Source organism: Trachinotus anak, unplaced genomic scaffold (assembly GCF_046630095.1).
Source record: "Trachinotus anak isolate AG129_WGS33_773 ecotype Australia unplaced genomic scaffold, CSIRO_AGI_Tana_v1 ptg000014l, whole genome shotgun sequence".
Classification (NCBI taxonomy): domain Eukaryota; kingdom Metazoa; phylum Chordata; class Actinopteri; order Carangiformes; family Carangidae; genus Trachinotus; species Trachinotus anak.
In genome coordinates this window covers 3,573,349-3,598,009 of record NW_027273865.1, presented here as the reverse complement: position 1 = coordinate 3,598,009, position 24,661 = coordinate 3,573,349, and the positions used below count along the sequence as shown (strand labels likewise).

At 42.0% G+C, this 24,661-nt stretch overlaps 1 protein-coding gene across 1 annotated transcript; it reads right to left on the bottom strand.

The window, feature by feature from the left end:
• Positions 1-466: 466 nt before the first annotated feature.
• arrb1 (arrestin, beta 1) lies at positions 467-22,223 on the bottom strand. Its single transcript, XM_071496812.1, has 16 exons — positions 21,987-22,223; positions 13,441-13,471; positions 13,170-13,230; positions 12,983-13,027; positions 11,722-11,918; positions 10,830-10,889; positions 10,549-10,616; positions 10,125-10,260; positions 9,644-9,728; positions 9,487-9,559; positions 8,626-8,763; positions 8,418-8,501; positions 7,494-7,517; positions 7,219-7,289; positions 6,138-6,186; positions 467-3,115 (listed from the first exon to the last, which is right to left on the bottom strand). The coding sequence occupies exons 1-16, from the start codon at positions 22,004-22,006 to the stop codon at positions 3,004-3,006; spliced, it is 1,254 nt and encodes a 417-aa protein (XP_071352913.1). The 5' UTR covers positions 22,007-22,223; the 3' UTR covers positions 467-3,003.
• Positions 22,224-24,661: the final 2,438 nt, after the last annotated feature.

Genomic DNA, 24,661 nt, shown 5'->3' with positions numbered 1-24,661 from the left:
TCTGAGTCTGGGTCTGACTGAGGCTCAAACATGGGGCTGAGTCTCTCTGATGTTGCCTCCTCTAACCATCTTCATACTCTATGCTATTTCATTTGGAGACCTGGAGCAAGCAGGTGGTGGGCGGGGCCAAGGCCTGATCCAGGTGTCTCAATCAGGAAGTCAGAGTAGATGAGCTTCAGACCAGTTTTTATGTGTGAAAACTAAATATGAATCACAGCAGATGTTTTTCACTGTTTTTCTCTCTAGAGATTAACTTTAAGAACCACTTTTAATGAATCCTTATAAAAAATTATGAATTGTATATATGTGTTTATGTTGAAAAATAAAACCAGATGATGAAATTTTGTATGTCAGCATCAGTACTGTCCTCTAAACCCAGTTCCCAAGCATGTTACAGTGACAGGTTTTTGGTTTTTTTTGCATTCCATTTGGGTCCAAAACATCACAAAGCCAAAACACACACAGGTTGCCATAAACGTCCTTTTATTAAAGATGCAGTGGGATATACAGGTTTCCTCCTGGTTCTGCCAAAATAAAAGCCAATTAAAACAAAATTAGAAATAATAAAGATATTTTGGGTGTTTTTGATCTTGTAATATCATGTTACAATGAAGAAAAAAACAGATTCATTTAGTCTCTCAGGTAAAGAGTGACACCTCTTCTCTCCATCATCATCATCACACACACACAGTACTAATGACACATCTGTACACTGACTCTGTTCATATGGAGAACACCACTGTTTATCTTTAATGTTCAAATTAAACATTTGTTTTGTAAAACAAATGGTCAGTAATTACACCTCATCAAGGCTCCTGATATGTTACATGAATAATATTTGTTCATTAAAGGACCATACTGGTGTTTTTCTTTTTCTTCTTCTTCTTTTTTTTGGGGGGGGGCTTTTTTTTTCCAACTGTAATTTGATTAATACATCCTGTTACATAACGTCCTCATTGATCATTTTCCGAATCATCCACCAGTTTTTATATTGATTTCCTTTCTTTGAAAATCAGCCAGCAGAGAAACCCTATTCTTTACATCTGGACAGAGGTGTGTTATCATCACACACATGAATGTTTTCCCTGTTAGTGCGTTCAAGGACGCACACTTCAGAGACTTCATAAAACAATAGAGATCTTTGAAGAACCAATTTTAAGTCCAGTCCCTCTGTACCTGATGGAGTCATTTTGGATAAAAACTTTATTTCCTTTGTGTAATGAAGACTTTTACAGGGAGCGATTAACAGTGTCCGAGGCATTGCAGAGATTCACAGTTACAGTTGTTTTGGATTCAGCATCTGGATGAGACAGATGTGTGGGTGGTGTTTTTATTGTTTAAGTAATGTTTCAGTATTAGAACCAGTACAATGTCTTAGATACCAATACGATGAGAAATATAAACACGTTTGTTTTTGATTTCTTTCCCTTTTTTCAATGAAAAACAGAAGCCAAGGTTGTCAGAGGTTAAAAACTAAACACAAGCAGCTGAACAACAACTTTGTCTTAGTAAAATACACAGACTGTAAATAAAGATGGGCGGAGCCGTTGTGATGTCACCCTCAGGTTTCTGAAGCTCAGAGTGAGCTGCTCCACTATCGCCATCTTGGCAGTGTCTGACTCCACCTTTAACTCCCAGCTAATCCAAAAATGGTGAAAGAGGTGGGGCATGTGTGGAGCTGAGACTTTGGTGAATGTTGGCTCACCCACCTGTCACTAAAAGAGGCCACCCCCTCAAGTCTCCATAACTTTATTCCTTAATAAAATGTAAACAGGTGAGTTTTATAAATTTCAGCCCGTACAGTTGTCATGAAGGAGGAAATTAGCTCTAGAGACCAGAACAGTTTTTGTACCAGGCTGTAAACATGTTTCTTTCTGCTGTAAAGTTGGACATTTGAACATGGGAGTCTGTGGGGACTGATTCACTGTTGGAGCCAGACTCTAGTGGTCATTAGAGGAACTGCAGCTTTTAGCTCCTCACTGTTGATGCTTCATGTTTCCTGAAGTTTCCTGCTTGATAAATCACAATTTAAAACCATCAAAATGCTGGAAATCATTAACAGTTTGATCAAAGAATAAGTCAACAACATCATGAATCTGTGCAACAGACACATTTCAGTCAGTATAAAAGAACTGAGGTTCAAACAGCGAGCGTCTTCTCTCTGAAAGCTGATTTTCATCGGACTGAAGTGAGAGCTGCAGCTGCGTGGGTGGAATGACCTTCCTCCAAACACTAATGATGATTTGGAAAATGATCAACATGAAAACATCAAACAACAAACACTTTAAAATCAGGACCATCCTCTATAAAGGTTGATTATTCATAACATTAATAAATCATATAAAGTATTGATGTATTTCATGCAAACTAGGCCAGAGGTTCCCTCTCAGCTGATTGGCGGCTCTCTGACAGTTTGAGGTCCTCTCAGCGAGTCAGGACGTCCTGCAGTTCACATTTCCTCCGGTGTTTCTTTGTGCTCTGCAGCTTCGTCCACATACAGACTGTGGAAGGTTCATTAACAAAAACCCCTGTTAGCTAAAGTCTATGTTGTGATTCGAGGTGGTTCTGAACTGTTCCAGATCGACCCAAGTTGGCAGTGTTGTTTATAAAGACCTTCTGATACGACACATCGAAACTAATCTCAACACAACGTTACTCCTGTTCGGTCCCTAATGGAAACACGTAGAACAAAGTGACATTGGAGGCATGCTACCAGCCATCGTTAAGATACTGTGAGCGCCGGTTCAACGCTTCAGCCGGCCAGTATGGGAATGGAGAGCTGCTCCACCACAACAGATGTCTAGGCTGTGGTAATCTAGCTTTTTACTTCCAGCAGGACACAGAGAGAGGACGAACATGTACGAGAACACAAACACGGCACCACCGAGTGTTTAAAGGGCGTCCAGACTGTGGTTAGACCTAAAGGTGACCTCCGTTACCTCCACACTACAAATGGCAGCGAAACAACAACAGCAGCAGCAGCAGCAGTGACGCTCATTGCCTTTATCTGTCGTTGAGTTTGGGCGAGTCCACTGGCTCTTCGTCTTCATCCTTGTCGTCTTTAGCCCCAATCAGCCGTTGGCGGGCAAAGTCTTCAAAGATGATGTCATCATCGCTGAAGGAGGGAGAGAGGGAGAGAATCATGGAAGCTGACTGATAACAAAAACAACATAAGACAGTTCAGTTTCATGAAATCTGTGAGCTGAGAACAAGTTCAGAGATACAGAGGACAGAAATCAATGTGTTACACCACAAAGCCCAGTTTAGCACAGATATATTCCTTCATCATCGGTTGGTGGACCAACCAAACTTTTATATATTAAACTTACATCTGTCTGCTAATTACCCACACCATTTATATATGGTTGCATATGACATGTCATTGATAATATTCATTTGGAGGGAAGAATTCAGATGTTGCAATTGATTTCAACACAGGGACGATCACAATATATTAAAATCCATAAAGTTTCACAAATTAACTTTTGTTTTAATCTAAATAAGCACAGTGTTGTGAAAATATTCATTGTTTTACAATAGTTGTATAGTATTATTTATTTATTGAATAATGTTTACCAAAGAACAATTAGCATGTGGCTAGCAATGCTAACTCCCAAAAATAACTTGTTTGTCTTCTCTTATTTGTTAAAGGAGTAGTTATTATATATTTAATTATTGTTGCATCTGTTGAACTATGGTACATTTTATGGGATATTTTATCTGTTTTGAACTAAAATGTTAAACATTTTTGTGATCTGGCTGCTTCGCTGCCCGTCCCCACCCCACACTGACCCACACACATGTTCACCATGTCATTTAGAAGTCAACAAAACAACAAGCAAGTTTTGATTAATTCATAGAAGAACTCATGACAGTCTGACAAAAATACAGCTCCTGAAAAACATTCATTTCATTTTTCAGTTTTTAATAAATGCAGTAGCAGATGTAGAATGTGTCCTCTGTGGGAGGAGGATCTAACTGAGCATATGCTCTTGCATGTTTCTGATTGGAGAAATAAGATTTGTTGCATTCATTCCCAGTCTCTCTATACATACAGTTATGTTCATAAAAATAGCAGTGTGTTTAAAAAGGTGAGTAAACCTCAAAATTCTTCAAATAAATTCTATTTTAATGAACACAAATGCATTGGGGACACTGCACATTCTATTTCAAAGCAAGAAAATTGGAAAAAGTAATTGAATTTGATAATATTTTGCAGAAAGTCAAGAAATATAATGTTCAAAAAAATAGCAGTGTTGACATCTTTCTTTACAAACTCAAAAATGTACTGTATAAACTAAGAAATGCTTGAAGATTCAACTTTCCTGAGAATCATAAACTAATATTTAGTTGCATAACCACGGTTTCTGATAACTGCTTCACATCTGTGGTACATGTAGTCGACCAACTTCTGGCACCGGTCAACAGGTATTGCAGCCCAGGACAATTGTACTATGTTCCACAATTCCTCTGCATTTCTTGGTTTTGCCTCATGAGCAGCATTTTTTATGTCAGCCCACAAGTTTCCTATGGGATTAAGGTCCGGGGATTGTGCTGGCCACTCTATTACTTGAATTCTGTTTGTCTGGAACCATGATTTTGCTTGCTTGCTGGTGTGTTTGGGGTCATTGTCTTGTTGAAACACCCATTTCAATGGCATTTCCTCTTCAGCATATGGCAACATGACTTCTTCCAGTATTCTGATGTACTCAAACTGATCCATGATCCCTGGTATGCAATAAATAGGACCAACACCATAGTACGAGAAACATCCCCATATCATGATGCTTGCACCACCATGCTTCACCGTCTTCACTGTGTACTGTGGCTTGAATTCACTGTTTTCAGGACGTCTGACAAACTGTCTGTGGCCCTTAGAGCCAAAAAGAACAATCTTACTCTCATCAGTCCACAAAATATTACGCCATTTCTTTTTAGGCCAGTCAATGTGTTCTTTGGCAAATTGTAACCGCTTCAGCACATGTATTTTTTTTTAACAATGGGACTTTGCGGGGGCTTCTTGCTGGTAGCTTGGCTTCACATAGACGTCGTCTGATTGTTACAGTATTCACAGGCCATCTTAGATCTTCTTTGATCCTCCTGGAGCTGATCATTGGCTGAGCCTTTGCCATTTTGGTTATTCTCCGATCCATTCGAATAGTCGTTTTTCTTTTTCTTCCTCACCTTTCTGGTTTTGGCTGCCATTTTAAAGCGTTTGATATCATTTTAGCTGAACAGCCTATCATTTTCTGCACTTCTTTATAGGTTTTCCCTTCTTTTATTAATTTCTTAATCAAAGAACGCTCTTCTTCTGAACAGTGTCTTGAACGACCCATTTTACTCTGTTTTTCAAGGACAAATGCACAGCCAGCATATGCAGCGTCAGTTGCCTTGATCCTTAAATAAGGGCCACCTGTTTAACACCTATTTTTTTCACATAATCAATGACCTCACTAATTGAACTCAGCACTGCTATTTTTTTGAACACGCCCCTTTCAGTAAATGATTCAGTTTCACAGAATCAGCAGCATGCACGTCATGCCTGTTGGGTCTGTTGGTTTTCTATACCTTTACTGAACCTTCTAGAAACTTACTTGCAGTGTAGAAGTTGAAATTCTAACAAAAACAGTGATTCATCTTGCTAGTGATGTGGGACTGCTATTATTTTGAACACAACTGTATATATCTATATATAGATAGATATATACTTTTGAGTTCATTAAGCAGTAATCACCTTTATCCTTTTTCAGTCAGTGTAAGTAGTGGATAAATGATTATTTGCTGTTATCTTGGGGTCGTATCAGAGTGAAATAATCATCTGTAAAATGCAGAGTTGCTGTTTGTCAGGAGTAATTTTCCAGGCTGTGCTGACAGCAGTATGAGTTTCCAGTTTGCAGCCCATTTCCTGCAGCTTACAGAGCAGCAGGCATTAAGACACATTAGGGGCGAGACTCAGGAGACAAGTCCATCACAGTTAATGTTCCAGCAGGCGGAGAGGAAACCCTCTCTGCTGTCAGGGTTATTGACGAGGCCGTAAATCAGGGCAGAGCCAATAAGATCACAGAAAGAGAGGCAGTGTTTGGATGAGCTGATCAGGAGGGAGAGACAGGGAGAAAGACGGAGAGATGGCTGCTTACTTTGTGTCAAACTCGATTAGGTTTGTGTCGATTGGAGCTTCATCTGGAGCTGAAAGACAGAGAGGCGACGGTCAGACACTGGAAACCTCACAGAGAGGAATCAGAAGACATCATCCCGAGGGACAAACACTGTGCTGAGATCTGTGTCAGACACATTTTTACTACAGACTCTGTTCACATCACTGCTCATTGTTCTCCAAATCATCACCAGCTTGTAGGTTGATGTTTATTTTTTCCAGGGAGAAACTGGTTTCACTTCACTTTGAAATCACCTTCAGAGATACAGACCATGACATTATCTGTGATGGAAAATCCTGCATTATTTCAGTATTAACATTTTTAAAGTTCTTTTTCTAAAGCAGTGGTTCTCAAACTTTTCGCATCGAGGATCCAAAACTGACTTAAATTAGATGACGGACCCTCATGTTTGAAAGCCATGAACACAACAATGTGTTACTTCTGGATGGAATTATAGTGAAAATAAATGATTCCCCCTTTTGCTGGGGACCCCAGGAATGTCCACCTCAAGGACCCCTGGGGGTCCCCAGATCCCACTTTGAGAACCACTGCTTTGAGAACCACGGCTCTAAATGCAGGGTGGTGCTGGCCCCAGCCTAAGTGGCCCCTCACAGAGCCATTAAAGAACAAGTCCTGTGTGATGTGAGCAGCATCAATAATTGAAGCATCCGAACGTCTCAGGCTGAATCACAGTCATTCATTTCAAAACAACAGCAGAGGAAAAAAACTACAAACCCGCAGATTAAGACACAGCTGTGTACTCACACCTGGAACATCACTACACTTAACATCAGTTCCGGATGTTTTCATGAGCAGGTGATGCATTTATAATCAAGATGCCTAAAACCTGTTTCCATTATCACATCTGTTGATGATCTAGTTTAGATCAAGTTTATTAAAAAGGTTTCTTCCATCAGTACACTGACACCACAGGTGTAAACACATCCTACATTAGAACAAAATTCATTAAATAAATTGTGTTATTTGAAAACCTTAGCTGAACTTTTTTTCTACTTTTTCAGGTTTTATTTGTGAGTTCATCAGATCTGAGAAGATGACTCACCGTCTCTGTAGATGGATTCTTCTAAAGGCTTCGGGTGCATTAATGTGAAGGGCAGCTCAACAGAGACGTCACTGAAAAATAAGTCATTAAATGTATTATGTCATGAAAGCACCAATAACCCACAGCAGGTTTATTAAAGACATTTAAATGAGTGTTTGGACTATTATGAGTTTATTTCGTGAGGTGTTCAGGTGGCCTCCGTAAATCTCAGTGTGTGGTTTGTATCGGTCTGTTCAGCGATGATCTCAGTGATGTGACAGAACATGAAAGTTTACCTCGCCGCCAGATCTCCCAGGAGCCTGAAATCAATAAACATGTCACACCTTCAGCTTCACATCAGCAGCAAAGCATTTCTACTCATTTCTATTGATGTGCTCATTAACAGTGATCGGGGTTGTGGAGCCGAGGCTGATCCCTGTGTGATCTGTGCTCACGGTTTCTGTTCATCCCTTTAACACTGTCTGGTTTTACTGGCATTAGAAAGGATGTTTATACTCAGTGCATCCATGTGTCAGGCTGAATCCCACTGAATAAAGGACAAACTACAAGAATAGACATCCAGCTGTCTCATTATGTTTTTCATTTCTACTTTTGTGCTTCAGAAGCTGCTGGTGTTTCACAAAATCAGTGACAAGTGAGATGAAGAAAACAGCAACGATCTGCTGACGTGATAGAAATGATTAAAGCCCTGCAGTGATGGTGAGGGATAAACAGAAACTTGAGATTCACACTAAAACTGAGCTTTAAAGTCAAACTGAAATTTGAACTCAGTCACTTCTTGATTAAGAAGTAACAGGATATAATAACACTGTATAGTATACTGTAGCTCCTGTGACAGTTTTCTGTTTTTCAAAAGACAGGAGATATCTGTAGAAATGTGTAAGCTAGGATTTGAATCACACAGAATACTATATGAAGTCACAGAGTACTGTATGAGGTCACAGATGGGGCATAACCTTCTCCTGTTAGTTTTAGTTCCTGCCTGATGTCATAAAAGGACCAACATTAAATGACCAAACAAGACATGCCATCTGGTAAACAGTGGTACACAGCCACCCCTCTCTGAAAAAAATCATAATAAAGTTCAATGACGTTTGGCAATTATCCAAGTCAACACAAATACCAAAACTGAATTTGAATGTCAGTCAGACTTGAAAGCTCCTCTCAGGTGATGTGGAGTTAAAACAGTGTGTACTGACCCGCCTCGTGAAACCACCAGCTTCACTTTGACTTTGTATGACACAATGATACCAAGGATCTCCTTATTGGCTCCTTCTCGTAACCTGCTTGGGACAAAAAACATTCAGTTTGACCAATCAGGCTGCTGGGCTGCTACCAACAACATGACATCTGAATTTCCCACTCCTCCACAGGCATGGAAGGCATCATGAGTGCTACTGGACTCACAGTGTGCTGGAGGCCAGATTGGTGTCCTCATGCTTCAGCTTTCCATCCAGAGCAAGGCCTCGTTTCTCCCGGTTGTTGGCCAGAAAAGGAGTGAGTGTGAAAACTTTGCAGAACGTTGAACTGGGAGCTACGACATCACTAAAGAGAGAAAAAACATTTTCATGGTGATGGAGTACGAACTCACACATCTGACAGAACTCACTGGACTTTATCAGCAGCAGCAGGATTTTTCAGTTTGTAGTTTCATCAGTTTTTATGCAGATTTATATTACCACCCATTGTGTCGTTGTCAAATTGATGAAGATGTTTTCTGAATTTGTTCGTGTTTTCTGAAGTTGCAGTGTGTTGAGCTCTCAGGGCCACCACAGAAATGTCCTGATCCTGATCTCAGTCCTGCTCCCCAGTGGATCAACCAACTGGCCAAAATAAAACAGAAGCTCTGTGATCAAAAACACTCAGCTGTGTGTCAACATCCCCTCCCCTCTCTATGATGGCCATTAATGTGGCCACTAGAAAAAAGCATAACCAACTTGGTCAAACATCATGTTGTGGCTGATTTTGAGCAGACTGAGACCTCAAGGTCTAAAAATATCAAGATCATCAGGATGATGTTAAATCAATCTCACCCTAAACTCCAGGATTACAGTCTTTTGTGCACTTTATAAAGTTATAAAGTATAATGTTAGGAAGTTCTTAAAGAGCTCAGAAATGGGAATTTGACAACAACAATGCCATGACAACTCTGAGGAAGACCAGGGGATATAGTCAAAAGCTACTGGGAGGATCTCATGGTAACTTCCACTCTCAACATCAGCATGTTGTCTGTTCTGTTCTGCCAACACTCAAACACAGAGGACTCACTCTGACTCCTCCGTGGCCACTGGACATTTGTACTGAGCCGTGTTGAACAGGCAGATGTCTGCGTACTGTCGCACTGTGGAAACATCAACCAGTGTTTAATAACATAGCAGAGCTACTACACAGATACACACACAGACAGGAAGCAGCACTGAAGTACCTGAGATCTTCATCTTCTTCACCGTCTTGTTGGTGTTGTTGGTGACGTGAACGTTGACGCTGATGGGTTCTCCGTGGTAGTAGATCTGAGAGAGAACGGACACAGACACTGTGGTACAGAGGACCAAAAGGGTCATGGCTACTGATAACTACAATCTCAGGATTTTGTGATAACACATGGTCCAGGTTGCTTGTTGTGTGTGTTTTTCATCTTCAGTGTTTGATCCAGGATTGGACTGTGGTGGCTCAAATGGGCTCAGGGGTACTTTTCTGGGGGGGTCACTGCTCCATCCAAGGGCAACAATGAACAATTAATAAACAATTATCAAGACTGTTACCAATTAATTATCTGTCAGCTGGTGTCTGGCTGTTTTTCTCTGGAAAAATAATGACATGGCCTCATATGCTCAGGGCCACCGGGGAGGTTATTCCAGCCATGGATGTGAGTTGGTTGAAATGCATGTGTAAAACACAGGTGTTACCTCCTTGTCCAGAGAAGCCTCCAGGTGCAGAGGTTTGTCTGACATCAGGAACTGTCTGGTGGTTTCTGCTGTTGGCTGAGGACCAGGTTTCTCTGGAGCGTACTGCACCTTCCTGATCACCAGACGCACCGAGTTCCTATAACATCACACAACACTGACACCACCGTTTCATCATAGTGATACCGTGCACTTACTGATGATGACTCTGTGCACATGCATAGACATTTAAATTCAGTGTGGATGTGTAATTTGAGCGGGATCGTTGTGGTTTATTCACTGTCAGTGGTGAAGTGATCCTCCTGCAGCTGGATGCCCCTTCCTTTCTCTGTGAGCAGGAAGCTGCTAATGCACGACTGATTTTACTTCATTCATAATTCATCTCTTTATTTTCTCTGGGGTTGCACTGCAGCTGACACACTTTTACCTTTTGTGGATCTTTTCTTCAACATTTTCTGCACAGAAAGCTTTCACCTCGAAGTCGACTCCACAGGCCTGAGGACACACGGCAGCAAGAAAATCAAATGTAAATTAACAGCAATGGCTGTTAATTTATTTAAATAAATTTTCAGCAAAGAGGAGTTATAATTAATGCCCACTGAAGTGCCTAAAACGAGGCAGAGCAGCTGCATAGTGACACAACTGAACAGGAGAGTGAAGCAGAAAAGATCTCAGTGAGAAATTAAAGTAAAAAATCAGCATCTTTACCTTCCCAGTGTCCTCTGGTCCAGGCTGTAGAGTGACGGAGCATGGCAGGTTCAGAGGAATCTGCAAACACATGAAGGAAAAACATCTCAAAAGTCTAAAAGATTTTTGATTCTAAGGAAGCTGCTAATGTGTCTTGTGGACACGTTTCATTAGCTAATCTTATTTTACTATCTGTAGTTTTAGGTACAGCTTGCAGTTTTGTTTTAGCCTCATTGTGTTTCTACAGTGAATAAATAAGTGACGTGTCTGGGGTCCCTGAAGTTGTCTTCTCAGGCCCAACAATTACCACCAAGTAATAAACATTTCTTTTACGTATGAGTGCAATATGTTCACGGGGTGGCTGCTAAGACATGGGTGGCCTCCCAGACCACAAGACCACCAAAATAAAAAGTTAATTAGGTCTGATCTGAGACCTAATTAACATCTCATTTTTTTAATGATGTGCTGACAGTAGACTGAAACCAGCTGATACTAGACTGTAACCAGCTGATATTAGACTGAAACCAGCTGACACTAGGCTGAAACCAGCTGACATTAGACTGAGACCAGCTGGCATTAGACTGAAACCAGCTGATGAGGCTGGATGATGATATGACAACATGACATCATGAACATGCTAACTATCATCTTACATCATTTAACACCATTTAGCACCTTTTCCAGCAGCTTCCAGCTGCTTGTGTTCATATGACTTTAGTGTCTGCATTAAATGAAGAGTTTGTAGAAAAATGTGTTTATATTTCTCACTGTAAGGTATTAAAGAAAGGATTGTTTCAGTATTCTCTGTCAGGTTTTGTATCAACACTTGTGACAAAAAACAATTCCCAGCCGTATTTAGCAGCTGACACATGGCTGACAGAAGAATCTGGCAGAAGCTCTGCAGACTCAGTACCTCGAAGGTGAATGGGTAGGCATGTTCTCCCAGCTTTTTAATCAGGCGTTCCTGAAGACGAGTCAGACTCTTCTTCTCTTCAGGCAGTGGAGGAAACGCCTGGACATTAGCCACAAACAGGTCCTTCCGAAATGTCAACCCGAGGACATCCAAGTCCTCACGACCATAACGGAAGGCACAGGTCAGAGTCACAAACACTGATGAAGAAAAACACAAATCCAGTTATATGACAAATGGCTTCTAGAAACGGTTTTCCCCTGTTTCCAGTCTTTGTGCTCACCTCGCCTCAACATGTCCTCAGTTTGAATGATAAAATGTTCCTTTAAATCTATATCAGGTTTAACAGAAGGAACAGAGGCTCCAGGACACTTCCCCAAGGAATTGCACACCTTACTGAAGATGGACGGCAAGAGGGCCAAATATCACTCCTGCACCTCTGCTTGTTAAGCTGCAGTGTCCTCAGCTATCCAGGATCTGATGTCCTGAAGACAGTTGTTGAGATCTGTTGTAATTATCATGGTGTAAAGGTAGACAGAGCCTCATGTCATCAGCATAAAAGTGAAAAGAGAGGTTCTGTTTTGGGTTTTCATCTCCAAATGGAAGTATACAGCATTAAATAAATACATGCAGCGAAGGAATCCACTGCTTAGTGTTGGAAGAAGCCTTTGATACAGAATTCATTTTTGGAAGACTTTCTGTTGGAATGGGGATGGGGGGTGCACTGGGAGAACATCACATCTTTATTCCTAAAATCTACAGTTGAAGTATCTGTTAGATGAACATCAATCAGAAATCTAAGGCAGAATCAGAGAAGGTTATTTAGTCTGTGAATGAGAGAAGAGTGATCTGGTGTGTTAGAAGCTGCATTTAGATCTAAAACACAAAGTAATGTAGATTCAGCACTGTGAGGGGCCCTGAATCCAGATAGGAATTTCCCAAAAATGCAGATTTGAGCCAAAAATGTAAATGGACTGGACTCAAACAGCACTTTCCTGGTGTTATCGACCGCTCAGAGCACTTTACACTACAGTCACCCATTCCCTCACACACACACAGCACTCTTCTATCATACACAGATGATACACTGTTTCAGGTTCAGTATCTTGCCCAAAAACACTTTGACATGCAGACTAGAGGAGCCAGGGATCGAACCACTCACCAACCCGCTCTATAAAAACCTTTTTGATGAAAATACTATTAACATTTTTGGTTACACCCACATAACATTAGTGAGAATATTTAACAGGTTTGGGTTTCTCACCTTTTCTCTCCTTCAGATACTCTGGGTCAATCAGGACGACACCATCTGCAGGAAAACAGTCAGAAAGTCAACGAATCCCAAGAAGATGACTTACCTCAACTAACAAACCTCAAAATGAAATCAGCTGCTGTCAGAGACCAGCCAACAGCAGAGGGACACTACTCTACCAGACAGATTAAAATCTCACCGACAGGCTCCACCAGGTCCACGTGGTCCACAAAGTCTCTCTTCCCCAGGTAGACAGTGAGCTGAGGGAGGAACACAACAGCCAATCAGGACTAGCCCACACACACACCACAAACTCTCATATTCTCATATCATTTGATTTCCAGTGAGTGTACACTTTTCACTGGCTGTTTGTGTACCACTGTGGACGTCCACATGTTGTCAGGGTCATGGTGGACATGGTGTCCCTTCAGGCTTTGAGCAGGGTAAACACAGAGAACAACAGGACTCACCTTTCCATTGGGACTGGCTTTCTTAAACACTCTGCAGATAAACAGACAGATGAAAGCGGGTCAGTGAAACTTGTTCTGTGTCGACCTTTAATGACCTTTAACCTTAACATCTGTTTGCTTCTCCCCTTCTCTCTGTGTCACATACACAGTATTTTAATTCAGCTGAATTCACAATAAAGCTTGTTCACACTTTTTTTCTGTTTCTGTTGTCATGACAGTGGAACAAGTTTGAAACAGAGACTGAAACCTGGTCCATTTAGACGACATGTTAACTAGCAGTCGCTTCAAATTCTGATGTTGTAACCAAAATGTTGTCTGACAGAATCAAACACATCAGTTACAGACTGAGCTGCGACAGATCAGAGAGGAGGTTAGAGGAGACACAGTATCTTCTTATATTTTGGGGGGGCTGTTCAGGGCTGCTTGAATCAGTGTTCACCATTAAACAAACAATTTATGAAATCTTAACATTTTTTTATTCCAAATGTTCACTTTAGTAGAATTTTCAAAATATAAATATAAAGAACCATAAAACCTAAAATAAATAACTACAAAACTTCAACATTGTGACATATTTTGAGACACTGCTGTGCCGTTAAGGCCCTCGGGGGGCCCCTGCCTGCTCACAAGCTGCGCCTCTGACTAGGTGTTTTCTTATAAAAAAGAGACAGATGCTCTCAGTGGTCAACACTGCAGCTGTAAACGCTTCCAAATAAAAACTGTTTGTGTCAATTCATTTTGAAAGAGCAACAACCAATGAGGACACTCCTACTCGGTCATGTGGCATTCAGCTGACCAATGGTGGGATAGGATCACTTACTCGGTCAGTCAGTCAGTCAGTTACAGACATTCATGATTATGGGGCTAACCCTACCGTTGTGGTCCATACAAAAATGTCCTCTTTCAAAAATGTCCCTCACTTTTTCCATTTCCCCCAAAAATATTTTCAAAATTCTTGTAATTTTCAAAATTACTCCCACTTTCCAATTTTGTCTTAAACTTTCAATAATGTTTCTAAAATGTCCCCACAAATGTTTTAACTTTCAAAGGCGTCTTTAAAAAAGTTCAGTGTCCCTGAACATCCCCTGATCCTAAAGTCCTCACAGATACAGGGAAGTCCTGCTGTCAGTCATTACTGTCATCATCATCGTCATCATCATCATCATCATCATCATCATCATCACTATAATCAGCAGTAGTTTCCTCTCTCAGATTCTGTCTAATGCTGTCTGACATTATTACCCCCCTCCTCCCCTCTGTGTTAATGTTGTCATAAATTAGCTGCTGTGGCTCCATTAGCTTTCAGCTTCCTCCTGAATGGGCCTTCATCATCAATCAGCAGCATCAGGATGCCGCTTTACCGGAAACCACTGAGACTCCTGGGGGCTCTCTCAGCACGTGATTACCTGCGCATCATCATCTCTGCAATTAGTCCAATTAAATTTTAACACAGAGCAGCTCTGCAACCTCAGGTCACCAATCATCAGCTGTGCAGCGGCAATCAAGCAAGAGCGTTGTTTCTATACTCGTGTGAATCAGAAGCACAGAAGGTAGAAAAACGAGCCGCCTGTGACAGTGACGTAGCGGCACAGAGGGAGCTCCCTCGGGTCAGCTCATAAAGGAGAAGTCAATCGCGGCGATCACACCAGAGTCCATGTCCTTTCAGTCCGTTTAAGCCATTTATCATACGTCAGAGAACATGTCTCAGCAGTTTACCACTTTACACACGTAATGAAATACAATGAAGCTCCTCAGTAAATAAAAGTTCAATTAAATCCATCCATTTCCTATAACGCTTATCCATACAGGGTCGTGGGGAGGCTGACGCCAATCCCAGCTGACACTGGGTTAGGGCGGGGTACTCCCTGGACAGAATACCAGTCTATCACAGGGCTGATATATAGAGACAAACAATTCATGCTCACATTCACACCTATGGGCAATTTAGAGTCACCATTTACCCTAATGTGCATGTGTTTGGACTGTGGGAGGAAGCCAGAGAACCCGGAGGGAACTCACACAGACACAGGGAGAACATGCAAACTCCACACAGAAAGGCCCAAGGCCCAGGATTTGAACCCAGAACCTCATTCAGAAAATCATTATCTATTATCTTTATATACAGTATAAGATATATAAAGGTAATGTGCACTATATTCCAGACTCCATAAGGATTCCTGCTGAATTCATTGATTTCTTACATTTGACTGTTTCACTGCCACAGACAGAGACAGAGGACAAAAACTGGTGTCACTGAGGGACAAGAGGAGGACGGAGACAGGATGAAAGACTCATTCAGAAAGAAGAAAGATAACAGACCCAGAGAGGAGACGCTTTCAAACACATTGATTTGTGTTGTTCAGTGCAGAGTTACAGTGTGAGATCCTGTTCAAATTTCATCACAGCCACACACACTGATCCTGAAACTACAATCACCACAGTCACCAGTCACCACAGTCACTACAGTTACAACAGTCACTACAGTAACAGTCACTACAGTCACTGGTCACCACAGTCACCACAATAACCACAGTCACTACAGTTGCTACAGCGCGCGTGCACGCACGCACACACACACACACACACACACACACAATGAACAGATGTTATGATTGATAAAGTCTTGTGGGTGTGGCCTGTGTGATGTCATCCACCATGACTCAAACACATTATTTGGCTGCAGACACAAATTAACTGTGAGATCTGATGACATCAGCAACTTGATGAATTTAAATGACCTTCATTCATAAATTCACTTCAACGTTTGTGTTACTGTTTCTTTAACTCTATATTTTTCAACAGTTTATCCCCTGATGTTGTGTTTTTCTTTCTGTCTCTTTCTTCTGGTTTATTTCCTCCTTTTCCTACTTGTGTGTTATAAAGAGCAAACACATTTAAATTTATAACATATGAGTTATATTTCAGAGTGATCACACGTTGTGAAAACAACAAATCTCCAAACTGCAAAGTTTTCATGAGCCACGAAAGCAACTGTGTGCAGAAAACCAACAGAGTCATTGTGGAGACATTTGGTTTCCAACCAGTCCTCCAACCTGAACCTGTCCTCCAACTTTAACCAGTCCACCAACCAGTCCTCCAACTTGAGCCAGTCCTCCTACCTGAACCTGTCCTCCAACCAGTCCTCCAACCTGAACCAGTCCAACAACCAGTCCTCCAACCTGAACCTGTCCACCAACCTGAACAAGGCCCCAAACCAGTCCTCCAACCTGAGCCAGTCCTCCAACCTGAACATGTCCTCCAACCTGAACCAGGCCACAAACCAGTCCTCCAACCTGAGCCAGTCCTCCAACCTGAACCAGTCCACCAACCAGTTCTCCAACCTGAGCCAGTCCTCCAACCAGTCCTCCAACCTGAACCTGTCCTCCAACCAGTCCACTGACCTGAACCAGTCCACCAACCAGTCCTCCAACCTGAACCAGTCCTCCAACCAGTCCTCCAACCTGAACCAGTCCTTGAACCTGTCCTCCAACCTGAACCAGTCCTCCAACCAGTTCTCCAACTTGAACCAGTCCACCAACCAGTCCTCCAACCTGAACCAGTCCTCCAACCAGTCCTCCAGCTTGAACCAGTCCACCAACCAGTCCTCCAACCTGAGCCAGTCCTCCAACGTGAACCAGTCCACCAACCAGTTCTCCAACCTGAACTAGTCATCCAACCTGAATCAGTCCTCCAACCTGAACCAGTCCACCAACCAGTCCACCAACCTGAACCAGTCCTCCAACCTGAGCCAGTCCTCCAACCAGTCCTCCAACCTGAACCAGTCCTCCAACCAATCTTCCAATCTAAACTAGTCCTCCAACCAGTCCACCAGCCTGAATCAGTCCTCCAACCTGAACCAGTCCACCAACCTGAACAACCATCAACCCTCTGATACGACCCATAGCATTGTATTCTGAAATAGGGCCCCTACAGCAGCAGGCGTACTGAAACTTGGTTGTCATGGTTACAATAATAAACACACAGACTGTACCAAGAATAGCGTACCTACCTTCATCTCGATGGTTACTATAATAATGGTCATGTCTTGGTTAGGTTTAGGAAAAGTGATTTGGGTTAAAATAAGTACTTCCTCAACATTAGACAATCTTTGTTGTCATGGTTACAATAATAACCATGAACGGTCATGGATAATAGAAACAACATAAACTGCTACTTTAACATATTCATCCATCCACCCCAACCTCCTCCTGACGTGGACTCTATAAACTACGTCACTGCACTTTTCCCTTTGCTCCTGTCATCATTACTATGACCACTAGATGTCGCCTAGCAACAAAACCTAACCACGGGTCATAATAACCTGCTGACAGACGACCTGTGGGCATGTTTGTTATGGGGAGAAGTCGCTTGATTTTTACAGGACAGCAGTGAAACCTGACAGAGACACAGTTGAAAGGTAAAACATGATGTAATAAATTCATGTGTTTTTCAGCTGTTTTTAATAAATTCACTAAATGATTCTCAGACAACACAGGACTGAGCTGGACTGTGCAGGAACCCAACCTCAGCTGGATGTCTATGTGTTTATTTGGAAATGTTCTGTTCATTTTAGAGAACCCTCCAGTAAATAAAACCACTGAGTGTTCCTCAGCTGAAGTGCTTCTCTGCTCAGCCTCTGTTCCTCTGATCAATCAGGAAGCTCCAGCTGAGGGAACACTGAAGGACCGATCAATATCTGATTGTTGTGTCAGCTCACTGCCATGGGGGACAACTGAAGACTCCCCTGATACTGAGAGTCCAGCAGAGACACACTGACACCAGAACACCATGATACCACACCTCCCTGCTGGAGGCGGGTCCTGACCTCACAGCTGTATCCCTCCATTTTAACCAGAAGAAAAGCTGTGAAAAGTTTCATATCCCAGGATTGTTCTTGAGACGGAGCTGTTACTCATCACAGTTCGAGCTTTATCGTTTCTGAGTTAAACTGGGCCTCTGTGGTTTCCTGTCTGGCCCCCAGTTCTCCACCCTCTACCCTTACACCCAGATCCAGATTAAGAAAAAACCCTTCAACAGGGGACCAGTCTACAGCCATGCTAACATCTGTCAGCCTGCACTGTGGTGGTGCTTTAAGCTAAATGCTAATACCAGCATGCTAACATGCTGTTTACCATGTTCACCATCATAGTTTAGCGTGTTAGCATGCTAAACATAACTCTGAGGGAACAGAGGAGGGGTCTCTGTTCCAGGATGGACAGATGTGACAGATGTTGTCGTCAGGAGGACAAACAGGAAAAAAATTACCTCTGACCCAAAGCTGCATGTTACTGATGAAACACTGGTGAACTTTGTCCCTTCTTATTTAACAGGGATGATGCACAAAACATTTACTGCACAATGCAAACAGTGAAATCAGTTCTGAATTGAAACATTACACTTTGACTCACAATAAAAGATGAGTATGAAAATCTGAGACAGTTCCAAGCTGGAGATTAAACCATCAGACATGGTTCTGACACTGTCCACATATAGTCAGTGAGTCTGTCAGAGAGATTGAAGTCCTTCACTCTCTCAGTGGTGAACAAGTCCACATCCAGCCTAACTGACTGAGAAGGAGGCCGTGGTTCACCTGGAGTGTCACAGGCTTGGGCTGAATGATCTGAACCAACAGTGGCGACGAACAGAAAACATTCCACAGTCTAAAGATGATTCCTCTTCACGAAACTGCCACCGTGACTCCTCAGAGCTCCTGTATCATCCACACCTGTCAGACTGGGATTCATTACTGCTGAGGGCTGGCACAGCTCAGCTCCACCATAACTCAGTGGGCTGCTGGTCCAAACACTGTTGGCAGTTTTATCAGAGCAGCAGACAAATCAAAGTGCTAAAATACAACATAATAAGGGCTGCAAAACAACATTTAAATAAACACAAGGTGACAATTACACATTCATTCTGTGCTTCATATTTTAGCAGCGTGGTGTCAATCTGTCCACCAGTGTGGGTGAGACTGAAATATCTCCACCTCACCCAGCTGCTGCATGGCTGCACACTGTTAGACTTGGTTTCTACACAGCTATGAGGATTTTTCTGCTTTTACCAAGAAGCAGCAGTACAGAGACAACAGACAGCGAAATGTTCAGACTGAGGACGCCCCGGCCACTGGTTATTCTGAGATGATGAGAAGTTAGCACTGAGTAGAAACCTGAAACCATTTTGAAATACCTATCTGCCTGTTTTTTTTACACTGAGACTGATCTGAAGAAATAAACTGACACTGAAACCTCTTAACTCAGCTGGTTGTTTGAAATAAGGCCATCTCTGTCTTATTAAAGGAGGTTTGGTTAGAATCAGAACAGACAAAGGTTTAAATGGATGAGCTTTCTGTTTCTGTGAAAACCTCCAGAGCTGACAGAAAGAGTCTCTCCGGCAGCAGCAGGGCTGAGTCTGAGCTGCTCTGTATGTCTGACCGATCACACTGAACTCATTAATATTCTCCTGACACAACACACTCAGATCATTCAGCCTGCAAACACAGAACACACTCAGCACTCAGATACAAGACGATATCAATCACACCGCAGAAAAATACATGTTCTGTGGTCTGAATCAGGTTCTGTGTGGAACCACAACTTGTTTCTAACAGTGCAACCTCTGCACTGTTAGAAACAGAAGGGTCAGTGAGGTTAAATGAACAGAGCGTTTTAATTTGTGTTTGCTTTGTAGGAGAGCAGTGGTTCACAGGTCTTTCTTTGTCACAGTAACATCAGGTCAAACTGAGAAATAAAAATGAGTGTACAGCAGTCAGACTGTGGAGTCGTACAGGACAGTTCTGTTCAGAGGCTTCTCATGAAAACTATAACTGAAGAAACTTAAGCTAAAGAAGCTACAGAACAATAATTAAAAAGAAAATAAACTGGTGACATGAGCAGGACTGTAGCTACCAAGCTGTAAACAGCCTTGTTAGCATCTTCCTGTGTGTAGTTGCCATTAATACAGTGAGATAGCTGTGGGTTTCAACCTGAGTCCGGTGTTTTTAGCCTGTATCTGTCTCCATTCAGTCAGACTGTCCCATTAACAGCAGCAAATCAGCTGTGATCACCTGTGTTCAGCTCCTGTCTGCAGGGAATCATGATGTTCAGACAGCATCACTGGATCACTGTGATACCAAAGGAAACTTAAAAACAGGAGGATTCTGAATGAAGTTCTGCAGCCTCTGTTTCTCTGGAGCTTTATTCTGAAGGGACATCAGGGATAATGATATCCACAGGAAGTGAAGTCATACTGAATCATATCAACATGTGTCTCATGTCTGTGTTCATGTCTGATGCCAAAACATCTGTCTGAATCAAATAACAACAATCTGTCCCTACATGTTTTTAAAGTATCTTATTAACATCAATCCTGGAGCAGCAACGTATTCTGATTGGTCAGTTTGTATATGTATTCTGATTTCTTGATTCGGTCATAGTAGCGTCACTCTGGGAGAATTTGATTGCAGATTTCAGATTTCTGGTTTTGGTCTCCAGAACTTGCTGAACAAGTCTTAGTTAGATCTAGGACACAGTTTTGGATCGTTCACTTTTGGCTCCTGGTCCTATTGACTCAGAGGAGTTTGACTGAGGGTAAAATCAGTTAGTTCTGTGTGAGATCAGTGGACAGACTGGTCTGGTACATGTTAGCCTGGTGCAGCAGCTGCTGGTAGACAGAAATGTGAACACCTTGTTACTCCAGAGTCGTCTTATTTGCATGTGTTGTTAGCTGATTTGCATATATTGGCTACTAATAAACCAACATTTAGGAATCAGCTGGGTTTTGTTGACAGTATGTGACATGTTGGTGTCAAAGATTGTGTTTAGATTATTTGGTATAATGAAAGAGAGAATCCCAGGGCACACATCAAGTCCAAGACTACCATCAGACCACCATCGAGTGCTTATAATCACCATCATATCCATCAGTATGATGACTCCAAATCAGATCACCAAGACAGAAAATATAAGAATTATACACAAATTAATTAAGATGATGATCTTACAAACCCAGGTTTCTCATAAACCACAATGTAGGGAAGTAATGACAAAAGTAATTTGAGACTTAAAAAGAAGGTAAACAGTAATTAGTAAAATGGCTTCATAACATTTTAAACTGGTAAGAAGTAATTAGTAATTTACTACTTCTTACCAGCAGTCACCCTTACCCTTCCCCCAGTCTCCATGTTTCCTGTTTGTCTGTATTATCAAAATAAGGGCAAATTCAAAAAAAAAAAAAATTCACCTTAAAAAAAATAGAAGAAAGGAACCATCAGTGCGCTGCTCAGAGACGTCACACTGCTCGAGGTTCTGACAGAACATTATGTAACATTACACACACACACCTCTTCTGCATCTGTAAATTAAATTTAAATGTTCTGTGAGGAACCAGCAGCAGAATGATGTGAAATAACCTTAAAACCCAAACAGCAGTGCTCTGTATGAAAACACACACATTTGTTAAGGTTACACACCCACACACACCCACCCACACCCACACACACACACACACATGCACATACACATCAAACACCCACACACACTAAATCTTACCTGGTTCCTTTATCTCCCATCCTGTCGACGCCAACGAGCCGACAGTAGCTGGACGGAGAGATGATGGAGGAGGAGGAGGAGGAGGAGGATGGAGGGATGCCGTCACCGTGGAAACTGAGGGGAGAATGTCTCTCTCTCTCTCTCTCTCTCTCTCTCTCTCAGGAAGGCGTCGTCATGCCATAAGAGTCTCCACAGTGCATGGAAAAACCTCCATCTGAGCTCTGAGCCACAGAACGACTGACTGAATCCACCACTCCACCACTCAGCTCCTCCTCCTCTTTAACTCACCCTCCTCCCTCCCTCCCTCACTGCATGCCTCTCTCTCTCACTCTCTCTCTCTGCCCATCAGACTCATTAGGAATAAAATGTGTTAAAATATGAAACACCCAGAGGACAGCTTTTATTTCTGCCTGTGACATTTACATCAAGCTGACAGCTGGACTCTGACCTCCATCATCCCTCCATCGCTCCTTCAGTAAATAAATAAAAATATTCATTTATATTTTAGCTCTAACCTTCACAGATTTTCCAGATGTCAAACTGCCTCACAGAGCAGAAAACAACCTGCAGAGGAAAGCACAGTTTAACACATCTGTATGGGAGATTTATAGCACTGAAATAATACAATAAAATCATTTACACATTTACTGTCTCATATTTAAATCCCAGCTGTAATGCTAAATTTAAAAAAATGTGCACATTTATAGAAGTGACAATAACAACATTATTTCCTGACTAAAACTGTCTGACCAGTTTCCACTGAGCTCAGGACTGAGGCCTTCTCCTCTGTATCCTCTATACGTGTCATTAAAATATCCTCCTGAGCAGTTTGTATTCAGCATGCATGACTGTTGATGCACTGCAGCACTCAAAAACGTATTTACCTAAAATAAATAAATATAATAGAAAGCAATTTTTAAAAAAAGGAATGAAAATTCATTAAGATTCATCAGAAACACTAACAGCTGTAAAAATAAGCCGCTAATGATAGCAATCATTTTTTTCATATTAGTCACATGACTTATGACTATGTTATTGGGAAGTCTCTACAAAACAAAAAAGTTTCAGTGAGTTAGTGGAGAAAGACTTGCAGTCCGGTCCCAGCGCCTCAGAGACAGCCAACGCACAACGACTTTCTGCTCCCACAGTCCAAGCTAAGATTGCAGGTCAACATGCTAATGATTCAGAGGCACCGCCCCAACTGACAAGTGGAGATGGTGGCATTATGTTGCGGATGGTGATTGTGCTGTCAGTTTTAGTTGTGTCAAAGTGGTGGAGAGAGGTCCTGACAGTGTCAGGTCAGACAACAACTTGTTAAGAGATTCCTCACAAACTGGCAGAAGGCCAGAGAGAAACTCAGGAGCAGGAGGAGTCTAATCTTCACAGTGACGCCGTTCAAAAAATCCCTGTACTAAAACCACACCAGTTACTGCTCTTTTATCTGATGCTGCGCGACGAGCTCAGAACACAGCAGAGCATGTTCTGGAGCTGATGTTTAGGTCAGTGCTCCTCCTGGCTTGATGGTATTTTTTATGACTGTATGTATCCTGTGCCATAAACAGTCCACACTGCGGACTCACAGCTGATGGCACACGACTTTACAGAGACCCTGCTCAGCTGCATCATCTGGCTGAACATGGATGTCTCCAGGGAAACTCTTTCATGACTCCATCTGTATGATTAATCTGAAACGCAGATCATGAGTACGATAAACCGCGATAAGAGCATCAGATGGGCCAACCCTAGCTCCACCCACAAACAAGGGCTGTTTTCAAGACCTGTCTCCCCATCTGAACTGCCTCATCAGAGAGGATGTTGTCCACTCTGTGCCGTCTGAAGACGTGGTTACACACAACAATAACACAAAAAAGACCCACGTTGCTCTTATGCATGTTCTTGTGGACAGTCTGGACACTGATGCCCTGGTGGGGATCTTCATCTGCGCCAACCCACAGAGAGAGGCCACATTTGGAGTTCTGTGATGAAGGCAATAAGACAGTTTTCATTTTTCACTGCTGCCACTGTGGAGCACATATTTGTCTCTAGAGATGTGGATTTGGCTTTTTGTGTTGTGTTCTTGTTTTCAAGTCTGATCTGGTCACATTTGAATGTTCTGTTGTTGGCTCCATTCTGAGGAAAAACTCAGATACTGATTAGACCAGCAGCTTCAGAAACAAGAGTCATATCACAGTCAGAGTCACTGAGTCACGGTTTCCTCAGTCTGATGTTTGATGTGAACATTGACTTAAGCTCCACACCTGGATCTGTTGCTGCCACATGATTGGCTGATTATATGAATAAGCAGGTACAGGTGTTCCTAATAAAGTGCTCTGTATGCATTTATTACGAAACTAAATGTAATTAGGTGTATATTGATAATTAAATGTTATTATTTTTATTTAAATTTTCTTTATTCGCGCTAACGGACCAGTGTTGGGAGCAGTGACCCACATGTGATTAAACTAGTAGTTTAACTCAAGAGTTTTGCAGTAGTTCAGCTACATTCATGAGTGCATAGTGATTCAAGTAGTTTTTGTGAAATTAACAAATGATGTGGGGCCTTATAAGAAAATAAATGTTTTTTTTTTATTTTACCATTGCTTTTCTACTATAATTGAATCCTCATGGACCAGCCCTGCTCCCTTTTCTTTCACCCCGACCACTGTGAGGTCAGC